Source organism: Microtus ochrogaster, unplaced genomic scaffold (genome assembly GCF_000317375.1).
Source record: "Microtus ochrogaster isolate Prairie Vole_2 unplaced genomic scaffold, MicOch1.0 UNK23, whole genome shotgun sequence".
Lineage (NCBI taxonomy): Eukaryota > Metazoa > Chordata > Mammalia > Rodentia > Cricetidae > Microtus > Microtus ochrogaster.
Genome location: NW_004949121.1, coordinates 3,593,621 through 3,612,584, shown reverse-complemented (window position 1 = coordinate 3,612,584; position 18,964 = coordinate 3,593,621). Strand labels below are relative to the sequence as shown.

The window sequence follows — 18,964 nt, the reverse complement described above, 5'->3', positions numbered from 1 at the left end:
AGAGAGAGAGAGAGAGAGAGAGAGAGAGAGAGAGAGAGAGAGAGAGAGAGAAAGAAAGAAAAGAAAGAAGGCTGTAGTAATGTGTTTGCCCTGAAATACTTGCAGATTAAGATTAAATTCTTCTGCCAGAACAGCAGGCATTCTTAACTGCTGGGCCATCTCTCCAGTGCAAATACATGGTTTTTCTTAATTCTATCAACCAGAAACATTCTACAAACCAGAAATACATCACTTCCAACTATAAAAATCATTCCTAAAGAGAAATCTTCAGAGAACAATGAAGAAACTCCAACGTAATAAAGTTGACACGTACACTTTCACAGACTTCATGCCAAGTCTCACAAGTTTCATGCCAAGGCAGACTGCAGCTATCACCTACAAACGCTGCAGCTGTCTTAGCCTGTAGGGAGCAAAGTAGGACCTCAATACAATTACAGAGTGGACAAGCTTGGAATTAGTGATCTCTAAATTTCCCATTGTGCTGCACAAACACAGTACTGTAAGAATATCAGGGAACGAAAGACTAAGCACCAACTGAGCAGAAAGCACTGAAAGGGAAAAGCACCTGGATTCAACTCTGCCACTGTAACAGTTAAGTGACCTCGAGAGCATTGACTGAGCGTGCAGGCTTCTGTTAGTAAATGAGAATGGAGAGACTTTGATGAAGGCCTACACAAGATCCCAAATTCCTTGATTCCTCTTAGCATTTACACTGTGCTGGAAAACAAAACTCATTCAGTTAAAAACTCTAAATTGATTTGGTCATTCGCTATGCATCCATTAGACAGGTTCAGATACCAGAAAGCCTGGGAACAGAAGATATATATACACCCCCAGACCTTAATTTCTCAGTGACTCAATGGTAGAGCTTTCTACACACGCATAAGCAATGAAGACCTACAAGGACAGAGTTTGTCAATACGGTTAATATTTGCCAGCTAACGAAGCTTCTGCTTAAGGTGTCTTCCTTCTTCACGCACTGAATTTGCTTACAGAAATCAAGTTTAAAGAATTCTTGCACTCACAATCAATTCCAAAAGTGTCAAGTTTATAAAAATACTTTATTTTAAAGACACTTAGTAGGACTTGAACATCTTACTTTATGGTTATACTAAGAAGACAGTGTTCAGCACATTAGAGGCATATTTAACAGCCATGACAACGCATACTGTTTGGTGGATGGGTAGTGGAGGACATGATTCAACATTTTACTTAAATATTATATAAACTGGATTTTTCTCTAAGAATGAGATGAACAGCATTTCACAAAGGTCACAAATATATATGAACTTACAAGTGAGTCATTTAAAATATATGAACATATAAATGAGTCATTTCATTTACTATTTTACAATGTCTTTTTAAAAATCTAGTTCCATGATAGATTTTCCTTTTAAAAAAAGTCTTTAACATATAATCTTTTTTTTTTTTTCTTTTAAAGCCAGGGGAGAGCGCGAACTACAAGCATATACCTAATAGTAAGGTCCAAAATGAGAAGAATTACTCTCTCCAGGAGAAGGAGGGGGAGGAGGTGGGGGAGGGGGTGGTGGTGGTAGGGAGTATGGTAAATTAAGTAAGGGATGAGAGGCCATGTTAGGTGCAGCCCACCCCATACTTACAGAAGGAGGTGGGGGTGGGGGAGGGAGTGAAAAGTTATGCATATCAAACATGGGAGGAGGAAAGGGATAGTGGGGCAGGACAGGATTATCTTGTCTCTGAGGTGGAAATCCCAAAGTCTCTTGAGATGCCATTTGATCTGAGTTATACAACTGCTGAGGGGGAGGCCTGCTGTGGCTTCCTCGGGAATATCTTCCCCTGGAAAAGCCTCGTGTGAATTCCCTGTTGTGATATCCCCTCGAATATTCTGAAGAAGAGCCATAAGCATTCCAATTCTGATGCACTTCACCAAAATCTTCACCTGCGATGGCAGAAACACATAAAAGCAAATTTAAAGTTCAGTTTAATACATCAAGATAATTGCTTAAAGAATAATTTCTATTCCTTAAGTTACTAACACCACTGAAAACTCAATTTTAAATGAATTTAAAAGGCACAACTTAATGCTTAAGGATTAGGAAAGGCAAAACAAAATATTTAACAATAACTGCATCCAACCACAAAACAAAACAACAAAAGCACCAATCCCCCCACACACTCAAGGCTGAGAAAGAAGGCTGCGTTTCTGCTTAGCATTTGTCCCGAGAAATACAAATTTATTTAAAAACAAAAACAAAAAACAAATATAAGATTTATTCCTGACCAAAAAATGGAAATAAGCCAGATGCTCCTTAACAGATTAGCAGTTAAACAATTATAGTCTAATTCACCCAACGGGACAGGACTCTGGAAAGAAAGGAACAATCTACAAATATAGAAACTTGATGGATTTCCAAGAAAGTATGATGAACAGCAAAGCAAATGTGTGATTTCAAACACTCGTGTGATACACTAGGATTTCACTTATGTAACACTCCCGAAATGATCACATTAAAGACATGGAAAACAGCACTGGTAATGCAACCAGGAGCTGAGCACTTGCACATGCAAGGCCATGAATTTGATCTCTAGTGCTACAAAGGAGGAAGGAGCAGAGAAATACAGACAGACAAGACAGACAGACAGACAGACAGACAAACAGATGCTTGTCATGAACTGAGGTGAAAAAGATTTAAACTGTCACTACTAGAAAGCAAATGAAGAACTAAGGAACATTCTGTTCTGGTCACAGTATTATTAAACCTTGAGGATATTACCTCAGCACTAACTATATATGTGACACAGCAAGTTTTACGAGATGTTGCAACTGAAAGAAATAGTGTGAGGGGCATATAATAAATATATGTGAATCTACAATTATCTCAAAAAGTTCAATTTCAAAAAAGAAAAAGTCAAAATAAAAAATCTGATTTGGGTGCCACACCACTGAATTCTAAACATGGGCAAATCTATCCCTTAAGAAAACCACACTGTAAGCACAGTTGCCTCTAAGGACTCAGCTTGATATCCTAAAAGATAACTTCAGATTGAGCTCGAACAACGCAAGTATTCCTAGGGCTCTCAACATAGCCCATGATATGCAATGCCTGCAATGTGAGGGGCGCCAGGAGATAGAGAGAACCCAGATATTCTATTTTATTTTAGTTTACATATTTGTAGAAGGCCAAAATAGAAACAATATACTCACCTGACTCATTCAATTCGGATTTGAGTTTTTTCCGCCCTTGAATCTGAGACTTTTTCCTTTGTTTGGCTTCTTTTTCTTTTTCATCATCACTAAAATCCAAAGCCTTACAGATAAAAGTAGAGATTCAAGTATCACGTCTTTGCCAACAAAACAGGTGCTTGTAGATGAGGCTCAAACTGCTACTTAACTACTAACCATGAGAGACGGTTGCTCATTTGAACTTAATACTACCTATTAATATGTGGATTAACATCAAAAGTAGTAACAGAAAAGAAATCATGTTTTTTATGTTTGTTTTTAAGCCCTAAAGAGTTTAATAACCTGGGTATTCAAAATTTGCCTTTTTAAAAAAATTGTCTATTGAATTCCTAGAAAGCTTCAGATAGATAACTTTAAAATGCCAAAAATCAGCAATTTTAAGATATGAAAGACATATTCCCTGGCCAGAAGTCTAACTTCCTGCTTAGATTTAAGATTCATCATCATGCCAGCTGCCAAAGAAAACAGTAAGAAGATTAAACTATTTTTACACACCACCAGATCCAGAACATCATCATTCCATGATTTGGTCAATCAAAACCAGACAAGTACCTTTCCATCAATCTTGTCATGATCTCAAATTTCATTCTTTACAACAAGCAATAAAACAAATTCTATGATTTCGTGTTAAGAGGAGTATGGGGCTGAATTAAAAAAAAAAAAAAGTAGAAAAAGGAAGACTTGTTGCCAGAACAGGAAATGGGAATAATATGCACACGGCCAAAAGCACAGAAAATATAAAAGTAAAGATGTTCTGAAAGCAAACCAAAGCTGTTCTTCCTACTACAGAATCGGTAACTGTCAAGTAACTCAAGAGGGAGAGGAAGGAAAGTTCATTGAAGCAGCTTTAAAGATTACTTTGAATAAATTTTGCTATCATCTCCTAAAATAATTTTTCTTATAAAAAAAATCAATTTTGTATACATGAAATATTTAAGTCAACTATAATTTTTTCATTTATACATTAGAATTGTATAAAGATGAAATTTAAGAAATCTCCACGTCTTTTATGTATGTTCAGCATTTTACCATAGTGTAAAATTAGAGAATTCAGGGCTGGAGATGGCTCAGCAGTTAAGAGCACTGGCTGCTCTTCTAGAAGTCCTGAGTTTGATTCCCAGCAACCACATGGTGGCTCACAACCATCTATAATGAGATCTGGTGCCCTCTTCTGGCCTGCAGGCACACATGGAAGGAATGTTGTATACATAATAAGTAAATCTTTTAAAAAAAAATTGGAGAATTCATTTGGGCTATAAAATATCATTAACAAATATATAAAATTAAATTCCAACATTTTTTTGAACTAGACTGCCACACCCGGCCCCTGGAACCCCACAAACACTCACAATCATACAGCACATGGGATTTCATTCTGTAAAAACCAAATCAAATCAAACCAATCCAATTTCACAAGAACTTAACATTACCAAAATTATTAACTTCAATGAGGAGTTTAACACAACCAATCTCAAGACTCACATGAACGTCTAAACACTTTAAAACATGCAATTTCATTATGAAGACGCCCTGAGCACAACAGAGAATGTGAATAAGTACCAACATCAACATCATGAGATAACATTTTGGTAGATATCAGATTATTCCCTGAGCTAAGCGATTCATTCCTGTAAAATCTCTGTAAGTGGGCACAAACCTGACTCATATCAGGATCTTCAGCACTGTTTGAAATAATTGAAGTATACAGAAATTAAATCTTCAATTAACCCAAAGCCACAACACTAAAATCTTTAACACAAACTTTGCATCACCTAGAGTAAGACCAAATAATGACACATCTACATGCATGTGATTCCTAAATGACATCTGGACAGATTAAATTACTAGCACACCTTAGGAGATAAAACTAAGGTCCCAGTGACATGGACACAAAACATAAAATCAAGATGGAGATGGACATTAGGAAGAGTAAGCAGCTGCTCATGACTCTACCCCACCCCCAAAGGTTGACATACTAAAGGCATCACAGCAAATACCATCAGGTACCACACATTCACTAAACCGAAGAACAAACTCAATTGTAAGTAATAACATTTTTGTCTACCAGTTGATAAAAATGAGAATTACAAGGTAAATAAGTCAGAATTAGTTAACAATGTATATGACTAAGGCATGTGCTGCTTTGTGAAATATTAAGTAAAAAGGCTCATACTAACTTCTGGAGGTGGCTCCTGATCATTCTTCCAAGAGGCATCTGATCCTCTGTCCCTAGAAAAGATCAGATTTTGTTGAGAACTTACAGAACCTAACACCTTGGGAAATTAAATGGGTTCCACCTGTACTTTTATATGGAAATGGGAAAAAGCTAAAAGACTATCTTTTGTTTTCACATAACATGTTCATCTTATAAGAAACACACACACACACACACACACACACACACACACACACAACAGGGCACATGCAAGTGTCAGCACTGGGGAACTGAGATCTCATCTATATTGTGAAGAGTGATTTTGCACTTTTGATTTTCACTTTTTAAGATGCCTGATCTTTGTACAAAACTCTGTTCCACACCCCCACACAAAAGATGCTTTAGCTGCTGCAGACATGAAAAACAGAGCAATTCCCTTTCTAAGGATTCACAGGAACAGGCAGAGGCAAAGACACAAGTTCTTGCTCCCTACTTCACCTAAAAAAAATACCAAGAATTCTCCATGAGTGGTTCTCAAATCAAAAAGATAAAAAAAGATCGATGAGTTTGGGGAGGAGGAGGAAGACCGAATACTCTAAAGGACAGTGTAGTGTATCAGACGCCTATATGAAGTGAGTCATTAGAGATGGAATTAGTAACTTCGGGTAGGAAGTTTTACAATGTGAAAAAAGTATCAGAATAATTATAACTTCTGAAACCTCATTTTTTTAAATTTTTAATCTTAACCATTTCATTGTTTCAGCCATCTTTGTTACTCAAGTACATTAATATAAATTATTCTGACTAGATGTTCTCAGTACTTTAAATTAGATCTTAAAAATAAATGAGATTCTCTGGAATTAATGCCACTAAAATACATTTGCCAACGACAAAATTTTATTAGTCACAAAATAAAAACTAAATTGCTTTAAATTTTTCACTGAGATCTTTGACATTCTATGGACTACTGTATCATCTGGCCAGTTGTCATTAACCTCTTAACCTCACATAAATCCAGTGCTTCTTTTGAATATAGTCAGTATAAGAAATGATGTACAAGATCCTTGGTATGGAGCTTATAGAGCTAACAGGAAAGCTCATTAGCTAGAATGTCTATTGCAAGAAACCTACATTCACCGAAGAAAAATCAAGCAACAAGACAGCAAGTGGACAGAAGCTAATTAAACTGGTCTTGCTAGGCCTGGAACTGCCAAGGGGCTGAACTACTATACTCCAAAAGCCAAGTCCTACAAAAGGTAGGAACAAGGAGATATCAAAACGAAGGGATGGGTAGGGTTGCTACAGTTCAGCCTCACTACTCACTTCTCTGGTTTATTCATATTTCTTTTCAGAATTGAAAAATCAAGAATAAAAAGTTGCTTTTATTTAACTATATTTGTAAGCATTTTGAGAAAACCTTTTTGAGCACATACATCTTAATATTCAAGGAAGAATGAGATGGCTATTGCTCAAGCATTATCTAAAATATAAACCTTTATGACTTAGTATCCGTTTAATTCACTTATCCCATCACCAATTCATGTAGAAAATTAACCACACACAGCTAGAAAAATAATTAAGACCAAATGGTTCTACTTTACATTCTTATACATGACTTGTCCATATGAAGATAAAACTTTTACCTCTGTAGTAGTAAATGAATTTTAGAAACCTGATTTAAGACAAAAACGGTACAGAGAACTTCTTACAAGGGAGAGTTCAGAGTATTTTGTATAAGGCTATGGTGGAATAAACTTGTAAACTTAGCACTTGGGAAATGGAGGCAGGAGGACAAAGATGAGTCCAGCTAAGGATACATGACACCTCGCCTTAAACAACCAAAACAAACCAAACAAAACAGTTCTTTAAATTTTTACTTATATTGGGAATAATTATGTAGTAATGCTAATATTGAAGTAGTTTGACTGGGAAAAAAAACTGCAGAGAACTAGAGCTCAAAATATGTCTATGTTCGTTGAATGCTGTGATCCTCATGGCTTCTTTGGATAAAGTATAAATATACACATTTTCTGCGTGTTATCAGTGATGAGAAATCACAGCTCTCAAAGATGTTATAGAAAGAAAAATAAGGTGTCTAGAATACAGCCATCATTTAACTAAGAAACTATCATCTAGGATAGTGGTTCTCAACCTCCCTAATGCTGCAACCATTTAATGTTGTGTGATTCTCTGCATGGCCACTTCATAACTATTAATTTTGCTACTGTTATGAATTATAATGCAAATATCCGATGTGATCCTTAAGGATCAGATTCTTAAAATATAAATGACAATGAAGAACACAGCAATGGAGCACTTACTGTTTGAGTTTTTCTGGGAATATATACTGAGTGAAGTCTTTCATAGATGGAGCAAAATACATAGTATCCTTTATTTTGATGCCTTTACTCTCAATGTGGTCTGAAGAATTAAACCGTAACACATAAAATGGATGGGCAACAGGTCCAAAGATCTCAAATATCTATAAAACAGAGGACACAGAAGAATATGTACCTTTCAATAATGGTTTGAAAAGATAGCAAGATTTTTAAAATATAATTGCTAAAACAAGGCAATTCTATGTTACAGCAAATAAATCATTTTACTTTCTACACTCAAGAGTTCTTATATTTTGATTATAAATGCAATAGTTTTATTAAACATTTCTTAAATAAGTATAAGTTTATTTTTTCCCAATTCAAATAATTTTGGTGGTACCTGTTAGATGTAAGTAATGAACTTTTCTATCAATGTTCACGAGTTACATGCTACACTGAATTACAGGATGTAGTCAAAAATTGAAATCATATGATGGAAAATATAAAAGCAAGCTTCTGAATCAAAAGATAAAATGTCAATGTTGTTTTTATAAAATGCTGGCATTTTTGTAAAATGAAGCCCTGGTTTTCCTTAGCTTAAAAAGCAGAGCAGCTGGCACAGTGCTGCAAGGAGCTGGAGAACTGCTGCAAGTCAGAGACTGACTGTCCTGTTCTCTACAGCTGCAGCGAGTGGACACAGGATCCTCCTTTGTGATCCAGCTCACTTCAGTAACCTGTTCTGTTTAAGGCAGTTTCAGGGAGATGCAAATAGTTGAGCATCATATGTAACACCATGATAGAATTTTGGAAGAGGCTCAACTGCCAGAGCCGAAAACATGATGATTAAAGATATACATTACTTCCTTCACCAGCTTATTAATGGCACTCATGTGCTGATTCACCAACCCTTGGATACTTGCTTTTGTTATGTGGTCTCATTTCATGAGTCAATCTTTTATTTGCCTTCATTAAAGAGCAAAACTAATAACCTAGCAAGGTAAGACTACTCTTAAATTTACAAATACTTGAAAAATAAAGTTTTAATTAAAGTAATAAAAATAAAAACATTCTGAAATATGTTAATACTTCTTTTAATTAAAAATAATTTAACACCCAGCAGTGGTGGTGCTCACCTTTAATCCCAGCACTCGAGAGGCAGAAGCAGGCAGATCTCTGTGAGCTGGAAACCAGCCTGGGCTAAAACAAACAAACAAACAATAACCCAGGATAGCCAAAACAATCCTATACAATAAAGGAACTTCCAGAGGCATTACCATCCCTGACTTTAAACTCTATTACAGAGCTACAATAATGGAAACAGCTTGGTATTAACATAAAAACAGAGACGTTGACCAACGGAATCAAATCGAAGATCGGGATATTAATCCACAAACCTATGAACACTTGATTTTTGACAAAGGAGCTAAAATTATACAATAGAAGAAAGAAAGTATCTTTAACAAATGGTGCTGGCATAACTGGATGTCAACCTATAGAAGAATGAAAATAGATCCATATCTGTCGCCATGTACAAAACTCAAGTCCAAATGGATTCAAGACCTCAATATAAATCTGACCACACTGACCCTGATAGAAGAGAAAGTGGGAACTAGACTGCAACACATGGGCACAGGAGACCACTTCCTACGTATAACCCCAGTAGCAGACAATAAGAGCAACAATGAATAAATGGGACCTCCTAAAACTAAGAAGCTTCTGTAAAGCAAAGGACACTGTCATTAAGACAAAAAGGCAACCTACTGAATGGGAGAAGATCTTCACCAACCCCACATTAGACAAAGGACTGATCTCCAAAATATATATAAAAAAAAAAAAACTCAAGAAACTAGACAGTAAAATTCTAAATAACCCAATTAAAAAATGGGGTACTGAACTGAACAGAGAATTCTCAACAGAAGAAGTTCAAATGGCCAAGAGACACTTAAGGTCATGTTCAACTTCCTTAGCAGGGGAAATGCAAATCAAAACAACTTTGAGATACCACCTTACACCTGTCAGAATGACTAAACACAAAAACACCAAAGATAACCTATGCTTGAGAGGATGTGGAGTAAGGGGAACACTTATCCATTGCTAGTCTAATGGGAATGCAAACTTGTGCATCCATTTTGGAGATCATTGTAGTGGGTTCTCAGAAAACTGGGAGTCAACCTACCTCAGGATCCAGCAATTCCACTCTTGGGAATATACCCAAGAGATGCCCAATCATACTACAAAAACATTTGTTCAACTATGTTCATAACAGCATTATTTGTAATAGCCAGAACCTGGAAACAACCTAGATGCCCCTCAATGGAAGAATGGATAAAGAAAGTGTGGAATATATACACATTAGAGTACTACTCAGCGTTAAAAAAAAATGACATCTTGAATTTTGCATGCAAATGAATGGAAATAGAAAACACTATCATGAGTGAGATAACTCAGACCCAAAAAGAGGAATATGGTATGTACTCACTCATTAGTGGATTCTAGCCATAAACAAAGAACATTGAGCCTATAGTTCGCAATCCTAGAGAAGCTAAATAATAAGGTAAACCCAAAGAAAAACATACAAAGATCCTCCTGGAAACTGGAAGCAGACAAGATCGCCAGGCAATAGTTGGGAGCATGGAGGTGGGGAGAAGGGGAGAGGGTAAGAGAGAAGGGAGAAGGGGAGGATTGGGGAGAGCTTGGGGGAGTGGGATGGTTGAGATGGAGTAAGGGTAAATATGGGAGCAGGAAAGAAGATATCTTAATTAAGGAAGCCATTTTAGGGTTGGCAATAGACTTGGCTCTAGAGGGGTTTCCAGGTATCCATGGGGATGTTGTTGCCAGCTAGGTCCTTGGGTAGTAGAGGAGAGGGTGCCTGAACTGGCCTTGTCCCATAGTTACACTGATGAATATCTTTAATATCACTACAGAACCTTTGTCTGGCGATGGATGGAGATAGAGACAGAGACCCACATTGGAGCACTGGACTGAGCTTCCAAGGTCCAGTTGAAGAGCAGAAGGAGGGAGAACATGAGCAAGGAAGTCAGGACCACCAGGGGTTGGTCCAGCCACTGAGACAGTGTGCCTGATCTAATGGGAGCTCACTAAAGCCAGCTGGACTGGGACTGAACAAGAATGTGATCAAACTGGACTTTCTGAATGTGGGTGACAATGGGGGCTGACTGAGAAGCCAGTGGTAATGGCACTGGGATTTGTCTCTACTGCATGTACTGGCTTTTTTGGTATTCTAGTCTGTTTGTGTATACACCTACCTAGGCCTCGATGGAGGGAGGAGGGCCTTGGACTTCTCACAGGGCAGGGTATCCTGCCCTCTCTTAGGACTGGAGGGTGGGGGGGGGGGGGGGGGAGTGGGAGGAGGGAAGGAAGAGGAAATGGTATTATTTATAAAGCAATAAAAAAATTAACAAAATAGCAAGATAAATGCTTTGAAAAGGTTTAGAAAAACAGCAGACTTCGTCCAATGAGAGCGGTATGGGATGAGACCGTCAGCACTACTACTCTTACTGGCCTAAACTTAAGTAATTATCTTAACCTCTTTAGTAATTAAACAAACTTGACTTCTTGAGTAAACATGTTTAAGACAGCAATAATCTATGACTTCAATATTACATGGTAGCCATTATATTATAGCTCCCATGTAATACATGGTACGTAAGGCTTATTCCCAGGATTTCATTCCCTGGATAGTGTGATTCCATTTCTTAACTGTGGGAATGATTTTCCCAGAGGATCACTATGACAACTTCTGGCATGGTTTGCACTAAAACTGCAACACTGAAATTCCTGAACACATTTTAATTAACTCTTTCCTTGGGATCTCAAATGTTTGTTCTTCACAGCTACATTTAAACCATTATAAAATTTTAGGTAAAAAATATATCATGTAGCAAGTGAAAGGAAGATTATGACAGATTTAGTATCCAGAAGTACTGGTAGCTACCTGGTCCTACCTTAATCACAGGAAAACTGGGTTGAATTCAAATTAGTAATTTACCTAATCAAGATTATTACAAAGAAGGATGTAGTAAGATTATTTTAAAACAAAACAAATGAAAAAATCCTTATGATCCTCAAGAGTGCAGATCTGAAGCTGAACATCTGGGGGTGAAACTGGGAAGCAGCTCTACACACAGAGCTCTGGGCAATATTCCTCTCATACTGTCTCCTAGGAGTCCTGCACCCTGCCCTGACATTCTACTCAACTTCTGAAAGTGTGTAACTGCACAAAGGGAATTTTACTCTGTGAGAAAAGCACAAAAAGTCCTGTTTACAGACTGGGAGCGGACGTTGACTTTGAGCCACCACAAAGCATCTTTACACATAGACTAAGGGAGGGAACATATCTAGCATGCAAGGCCCAACAGTAGATGAGACCTCTGGTCCAGGAGGACCACACAACACAGACTCTAGTGGAGGATGAGTTACCACCCCTTCTACCTGGGGTCTGAGTTCTACTTCTACTTTCTCTATATAGAAATCTATCAGGAAACAGACCTAAAAAAGTTTGTATTTCCTATTCTGGGCACTGGTTTGCTTCACAAATATCTTTACCTTCCTTTGATCCAACCCTATTATGGAGAAAGGGTGCTAGAGTTGTAATTATATTCTACCTTCTTCTTTGTTTGAGGTAGGGTCTCATCCAATCCTGCTCAGACTGTTGAACTTACCTTCCCCCTTTCAAATTTACAAAGTAATCTAAGTAAAATTTAAACCCAGATGTAATTTTTGCCTCCATGTATAACTTTCATCTAATGTATATCAATGTTTATTAGTCTCACTTATAAGTCTAAAAATTCACATTATTTGGGATATAAGAACGCCATTTTAAAAGACTGAATTAGTAAAGCATGCATTCTAAAAATAAAATTGCCCAAGACCTTGAGAAAAAGATGTCATAAAAACAATAATCAGAATTGAAGAAACAATCACTTTTCATAATTTTATTTCTAATTAAAAGAAAAACCAAGAAATGAAATTTCCCTGCTTCTTTCTTCTCCATTCTGTCACCACTTCCTTGAGGATGCCAGCACGCATTCTGTTCTTGCTGGAGCAAAACTATTTTCTTCTGCAATAGCACAGCAGGCATGGAAAACTACCCACAGACAGTCATGTAGCCGCTCCCACTCCTTCCCTCTTTCCAGTCTAAGGCTTTCCCTCAAGTGTACTGAGATGTGCACTGGCACCATAAATGTCCAGCGTAAGTTTTCAAGGGAGGAAAAGAACAGCATCATTCTACACTCAGAAATCTTCCTCCCTTCATCGTGTTTCCCACAAATAAAAATAGTTTTCAATGCCAATAAATCCTGCCAACTGCTTTGTAATTAGTTGTGGGTATCTAGTCAGCCAAATTAAACATAATGTGTGTGGTGAAAGGTAAAACTCGATCTTTTCTAAGCTGTTTTAAAATTAAAACAGTGGGGACAGCAGAGAACCAAGAAAGGCATAGGAGCTTGCCCAATAATAAATTCCTTCTTACTGACTCAGTGTAACTTACTTTGATCTCCTGAAGCAAAACAAAACAAAACAAAACAAACAAACAAAACAAAAAAATTCATCTTGGAAGAACTAAATTCCAAAAGCATGTTGCAGAGCGCCACAGGTTTCTTACTCATGTTTTCAAGGAAATATACAAATACCCAGCACATTTAATTTTTCAATTAATACCTGTGCAGTACTTACAACCTTGAATTTAAGAGGTCTAGAGTCGCCTTACTTACAGAGCAAAGTGTACGTTTGCATGCTTACCGGTAAGAGAGAAAAATGGCTCCCAGTGGACCTGGCGAATAAATCTATATTGATAACCTCCTACTTTGAGCTTAGAGCAACAATGAATTTGTTGCTAAAATATTTTCCATTTAAAAGATTCCACTCTGCACTTTGACCTGAGGAAACCAAAATCTGAAGTTTCAAAGCCACTAACTTAGAAAACAAGAATGACAGCTATGACTACCCTGTGGGAATCCTAACCCAGCTCTGAGTACCTGTGAGGTCAACAGCAATGTCATATTTAGTGTTTAGAACTTCTGCCCTTGAAGTCTCTGACAGACACTGAGGAAAAAAAACTTCACATGTGAATTCACTGATCCATGTAGCAGAGAATTCTGAGGGATAGTAAGCCAATTTACAAAATACACGAATGAAAATGAATCGAAACGATGATTTGTCTACTTAAATTAACAAACTCTTAAGACAGACAGGAGACACCAGAAAACAATAAATTTTTAAGATGAGTTTTAACAAACCTTTCCTGCCGCTTGTCGATCACTTCTGAAAATGATAGTATCCTCATTAACTGGAGGCATGTTAGTCAGAGACTCAATTATTACTAGAAAACAAAGAACAGGTTATGATTTACAAAGATCTATCAGCGTCTAGTCACAAACTTCCACTATCGAGAACGTCTGCCGGTTTACTAACAAACAAAAAGTTGAGTGATACATGAACGCATCTTCCTCTGAGTAAATGAAAAAGGTGACAACAGGCCCACTGTAATTTCTAGTATATACTTTTCTTCCCTAAATCCAAACACATAGTATCCTGAGGGCTTAGCATAACGCCCAATTCTTGTAAATGTTACAGATTTTAAATTGGTCTACACAGTAATGTGCAACACACATACACCACAGTAACACAGAACATCATACTATACAGATAGTCATGTTCACTGGAAGCTCATATTATGAAAAGTAACTCAATTTTTTTATATCTCAATTTAGTACTGAAATTAGTTGTTCTACATTCTAAATATAAATCCATGATGTCAAATTCAGGAGACCCCACACATACACACAGTAAATAAAATGTAAAAATACACCACGGAGTAAATGTAAAAGCAGTAAATGTAGCAACAGAAGTTTTAGAATTACTTTTATAAAAATAAATATTTTTACTTTAATCCAAATTTAAATCAAAATTTTACAAAATTATGGTAAATACTAACTTTTACAAATATTGGTATAGCTACTGTTTAGAAACAGGTTAAAAGATAAAGTTGCCTATCAGTTCCTTATACAACTGATCAGGAGTAAGACTTGAATTCTGTGTTACCTAGGTTTCACAAATTAAGAGGGCTTATAATTTAGTTTTCTTTACCAAATTCAAAATCCCTATGGCTTCCTCAGCTCCTAACTGTAGTCTAGGGTTTACCTTATTGTAAGACTCAGTAGTTGTTCTTGGTTGATTACCGTAACTTTACTGTAACTAGATGCTGAGATCCAATTATCAAAGACTCTACATTCTATGGTTGTGGAACAGAAAAATTGAGCCATATTTAGTGGGTTGTGGAAGGGAAAATTTCTTGCTTGGCCCAGGTCCTCGTTGGGTCAAGCACTTTATCCTTTGGTTGTTAACCTTTCTATGAAAATCTGCTAACTTCTGTCCTCAGCCAATCCATGGTTAATGGGAGAGGATGGAGTTCATATTCTTGAAGGCAAATCTCTATATTCTTCACACATAACACGCATTAACAAAGAACAGCTCTACCGCTTTCCCACAGTCCAAGACAAGAGGCGTGGTGTGAATGAGGGGCTTCCCCATCCTCAGGAGTTAATACTGACTGTACTGTCTTGGCTGACTGTGGAGGGAACCTTTCCAAAAGATAGGCAAAAGATGTAATGGTGGTGAAAGGTCACACAGAAAATAAATCCCTGGCTTTAAGAATGAAGATGCTGGGTGGTATTGACACTTGCCTTTAATCCCAGCATTCCACAGACAGAAGCAAGTGGATTTCTGATTTGAGGCTAGCCTGGTCTACAGAGAATTCCAGGACATTCTACACAGAGAAACCATGTCTCAAAAAAAAAAAAAAATGAGGAAGAGAGACATGAAATAGGAAACACGGGAGCGGAGTCTAGAAACCAAAAAGAACAGCAAAAAAAGGACCCCTCCAAAGAGCCTGAGAATGGACATCTGGTCTTAGCTACCAAGACGAGACCTGTATCACCCTACATGTCCACAAAGCTGTTAAATAGGAAATTTATGCTGTTTTACATCTCTAAATATTTGTCAACTTGTTATAGCCAATAAAGTAAACCAAATCAGAGCAAACTCAAAAAATGTCAGCAAGGACAAGAAAAAATATTATTTACCTCAAAACTGAGCATTATTTGTAGTAGGAGCTGCGGGTCTGCTTTTCGTCCCACCCGGCTCCCGCATGGCTAGCTTTACACCAGAAATAACAACAAACTGTATTCTTTTGGCCCATTAACTCTAGCCCTTACAGGCTAATTCTCATATCCCGATCAACCCATCTCTAATAATCTGTGTAGCATCAGTCTTACCGGGAAAGATTCAGCATGTCTGACCTGGAAGCTTGCTTTATCGAGTCTGCCCGGGAGAGGGGAGCATGGCCTCTGAGCTCACTTCCTCTTCCTCCCAGCATTCTGTTCTGTTTACTCCTCCCACCTATGTTTTAACCTACGAGGCCAAGCAGTTTCTTTATTACTTAACCAATGACCTTCCTCCATCAATTATTCTTTCCAGTTTAATGACCAGGATAAACCGTATGTTTCAAAGAAAATTTACAACATCAATTCCTTAAGCTATTGTCACTGTGTGCTTGGACATAAATTTTGTTAATAAAAGTTACTTACACACCTAATTGTTCAATAATGCTTGAAACATTCCCAAGAGGCTTTAGTTCAATATCTTCGGGCAAAATAACAGTCACTTCTTCAACAGAAGGCAGTTCCTGTAATGCGGGGAAAAGCATTGATCATCTTACTGCTTCAGTAACTTTAAAAAAAGAGAGAAATATTTTCCATTTCCAGTGTGACACAGATTGTAAAAGACGTAACATTAAGAGTTTAAAGCACTCCTTTGTATAGATGACTGGACTTCTGACTGCATTTCTGCCACTTATGTGGCTCAGTAACTCTAACATGTAAGTCCAGTGAGATGAAGAATATAGACTTAAGTACCATCAATCAGACGACAAGAGATGACCTCTTTAAAGAAAAGCTTTATTATCCAGAGACATTCCATTGAAGAGGTCTACTAAGAACTACAATTTTTCCGCAGCAGGAGGGATCTCTTCCAGCTATTTTATTAATTTGTCTCATTAATTAATTATAGTGGAATTAACAATCAGCAACCTTTCCCTGCACGAGGTGAAGAGTGAGGCCTGCCAATGACATCAATCAAATACAGTATTCTTGGAAACAGACGTGGCCTGTAAAAGCTGAAAAGGTGTTACCTCATCATACCTTCTTTTCCCAGTTGAAAAGATAAGTTTCTTAACACCTACAGATTTCTTTTTTGACCCAACTGTAAAGCATACCTCAGTTGTTACAGAAACTAAATACTGAAATAGATGAAGCAAAACCTAAGAATAAAATTGACCCCAGCTTTCATATTAAATAAACAGAGCTCTTTGCTCTTGACCCTTAACCAAATGATATCCCTTCCGAAGGAGACTTCAAAGCACAAAGGCCCTGTCAATGACGTTAGTGCTTGAACAAATGCTAAGATGAGAACAACCTAAATAATACCAAGTATAATGCAAAAAAGTGAATTATGGGTGATCATTTTTCCCTGAGGGAACTTAAGTTTTTAAAAGAATCATTCATAGCAGTTTTATTTATGGTACCCAGAAACAGAAAACATAGATGTCCCTCAGCCAAAAAATGGATAAAGAAAATGTACATTTACACAATGGAGTTGTGCCAACTCAGCTGTTAAAAAATTTAAAATTTACATTAGGAAATTTGCAGGCAAATGGATGGAACTAGTAAAACAAAAATCACCCTGAGTGAGGTAACCCAGACCCAAAAAGACAAATATAATATGTACTCATTTATAAGTGAATATTAGCTGTTAATTAAAAGATAACCATGCTATAATCCACAGACCCAGAGAGACTAAGTAACAAGGAGGACTCAAGAGGGGACACATGGATCTTCCCCTGGTAAGGAAAAATAGAATACATTTCACAGGTGAACTGAAGGGAATAGAATAAGAGTATTGGAAGAGACTTTGGAATTAGAGGAGGGAAATTTTGAGGCTATATGGAAACCTATGCAATGCAAACTTTCTGGCATCTACAAAAGTAAGCCCAGTGAAGACTTAGTAATAGGGGATATGGAGCCTGACCCAGACATCTTCTCTAACTAAGACAAAGCTTCCAGTGGTAAGACTGGGATATCAAGCCAGCCACAAAACCTTCAACCTATAACTTGTCCTGCCTGGCAAAGTGCACTAGGGTTAACAGTGACACAGAACTTGAGGGAGTAGCCAACCAATGATTGGTTCAGCTTGAGAACCATGAAAGGGAGACCACATGACACTGCCTTAAGGACTAGAAACTACAGTCTGAATAACCTAGAGATCTAGGATAGAACCAAATATAACTAGCAAAAAAGGAAAGATGGATGGATGGATGGATGGATGGATGGATGGAAGGAAGGAAGGAAGGAAGGAAGGAAGGAAGGAAGGAAGGAAGGAAGGAAGAAAATGATTCCTAATGATACTCTGATACTCTTATAAACTAGGGAGTAGCCCAATCATCAGAGAGGCTTCAATTTAGCAACTGATGGGAGCAGAGGCAGAGATCCACAGCTAAGCATTAGGCGAAGCTTAGGAAATACTATGGAAGGGAGAAAGAACTGTAGGAATCAGAGGGGTCAAGGACACCCTAAGAACACAGTCCACAGAATCAACAAGCAGGGCCCATGGGGCTCACAGAGACTAAAGTGATAATCAGGGAGTCTGCATGGGTCTGCTCTAGGTCCTTTACATACACACTGTATTTGTGTAGCTTGGTGTGGGGTTGTCCCAGACTCTTGTCTGCTCTAGGGACTCTTTTCCTACTGGGTTGGCTCACCCAGCCTTACTATGAGAGTATATGCTTGGTCTTTTTGTAACTTGTGCTGTGGTGCATATGTGATATGCAGCATTATCAATTGGTATCCCCGGAGGGCTGCTCTTTTCTGAAGGGCAATGGAGGAGGAGTGGATCTAGGAGAGAAGAGAGGCAAAAGTGGAGGTAGGGGAGAACTGCAGTGGGGATGTAATATATAAGAAAAGAATAAACAAATTATATATAAAAAAAGAATCATTTAACCATATATCTAAAATACACTTTCCTTCTGGGACACACTATTAATTTTTTTTTTTTTTTACTTACAAAGAGATGTAAAGGGTTTCAGCCAACTCAATGCAGTAATTTGCCACAGAATGGTTAAAACACACTTAGGATTAAAGAAAATAATTTTGTTTCAATAATCAGATTTCTTCTGAGTATTTTTGGGAGAAGACA

General features: G+C 37.4%; 1 protein-coding gene across 1 annotated transcript in view; it reads right to left on the bottom strand.

The window, feature by feature from the left end:
* Positions 1-1,455: 1,455 nt before the first annotated feature.
* Positions 1,456-18,964, bottom strand: part of Naf1 (nuclear assembly factor 1 ribonucleoprotein) — a 33,097-nt gene continuing 15,588 nt past the window's right edge. The window contains exons 3-8 of the mRNA XM_005367758.2: positions 16,307-16,400; positions 13,954-14,036; positions 7,700-7,860; positions 5,401-5,452; positions 3,185-3,287; positions 1,456-1,918 (exon numbers count right to left, since the gene is read on the bottom strand). Coding sequence (XP_005367815.1) covers positions 1,473-1,918; positions 3,185-3,287; positions 5,401-5,452; positions 7,700-7,860; positions 13,954-14,036; positions 16,307-16,400 — 939 coding nt within the window. The 3' untranslated portion in view covers positions 1,456-1,472. The remainder of the gene's footprint in view (positions 1,919-3,184; positions 3,288-5,400; positions 5,453-7,699; positions 7,861-13,953; positions 14,037-16,306; positions 16,401-18,964) is intronic.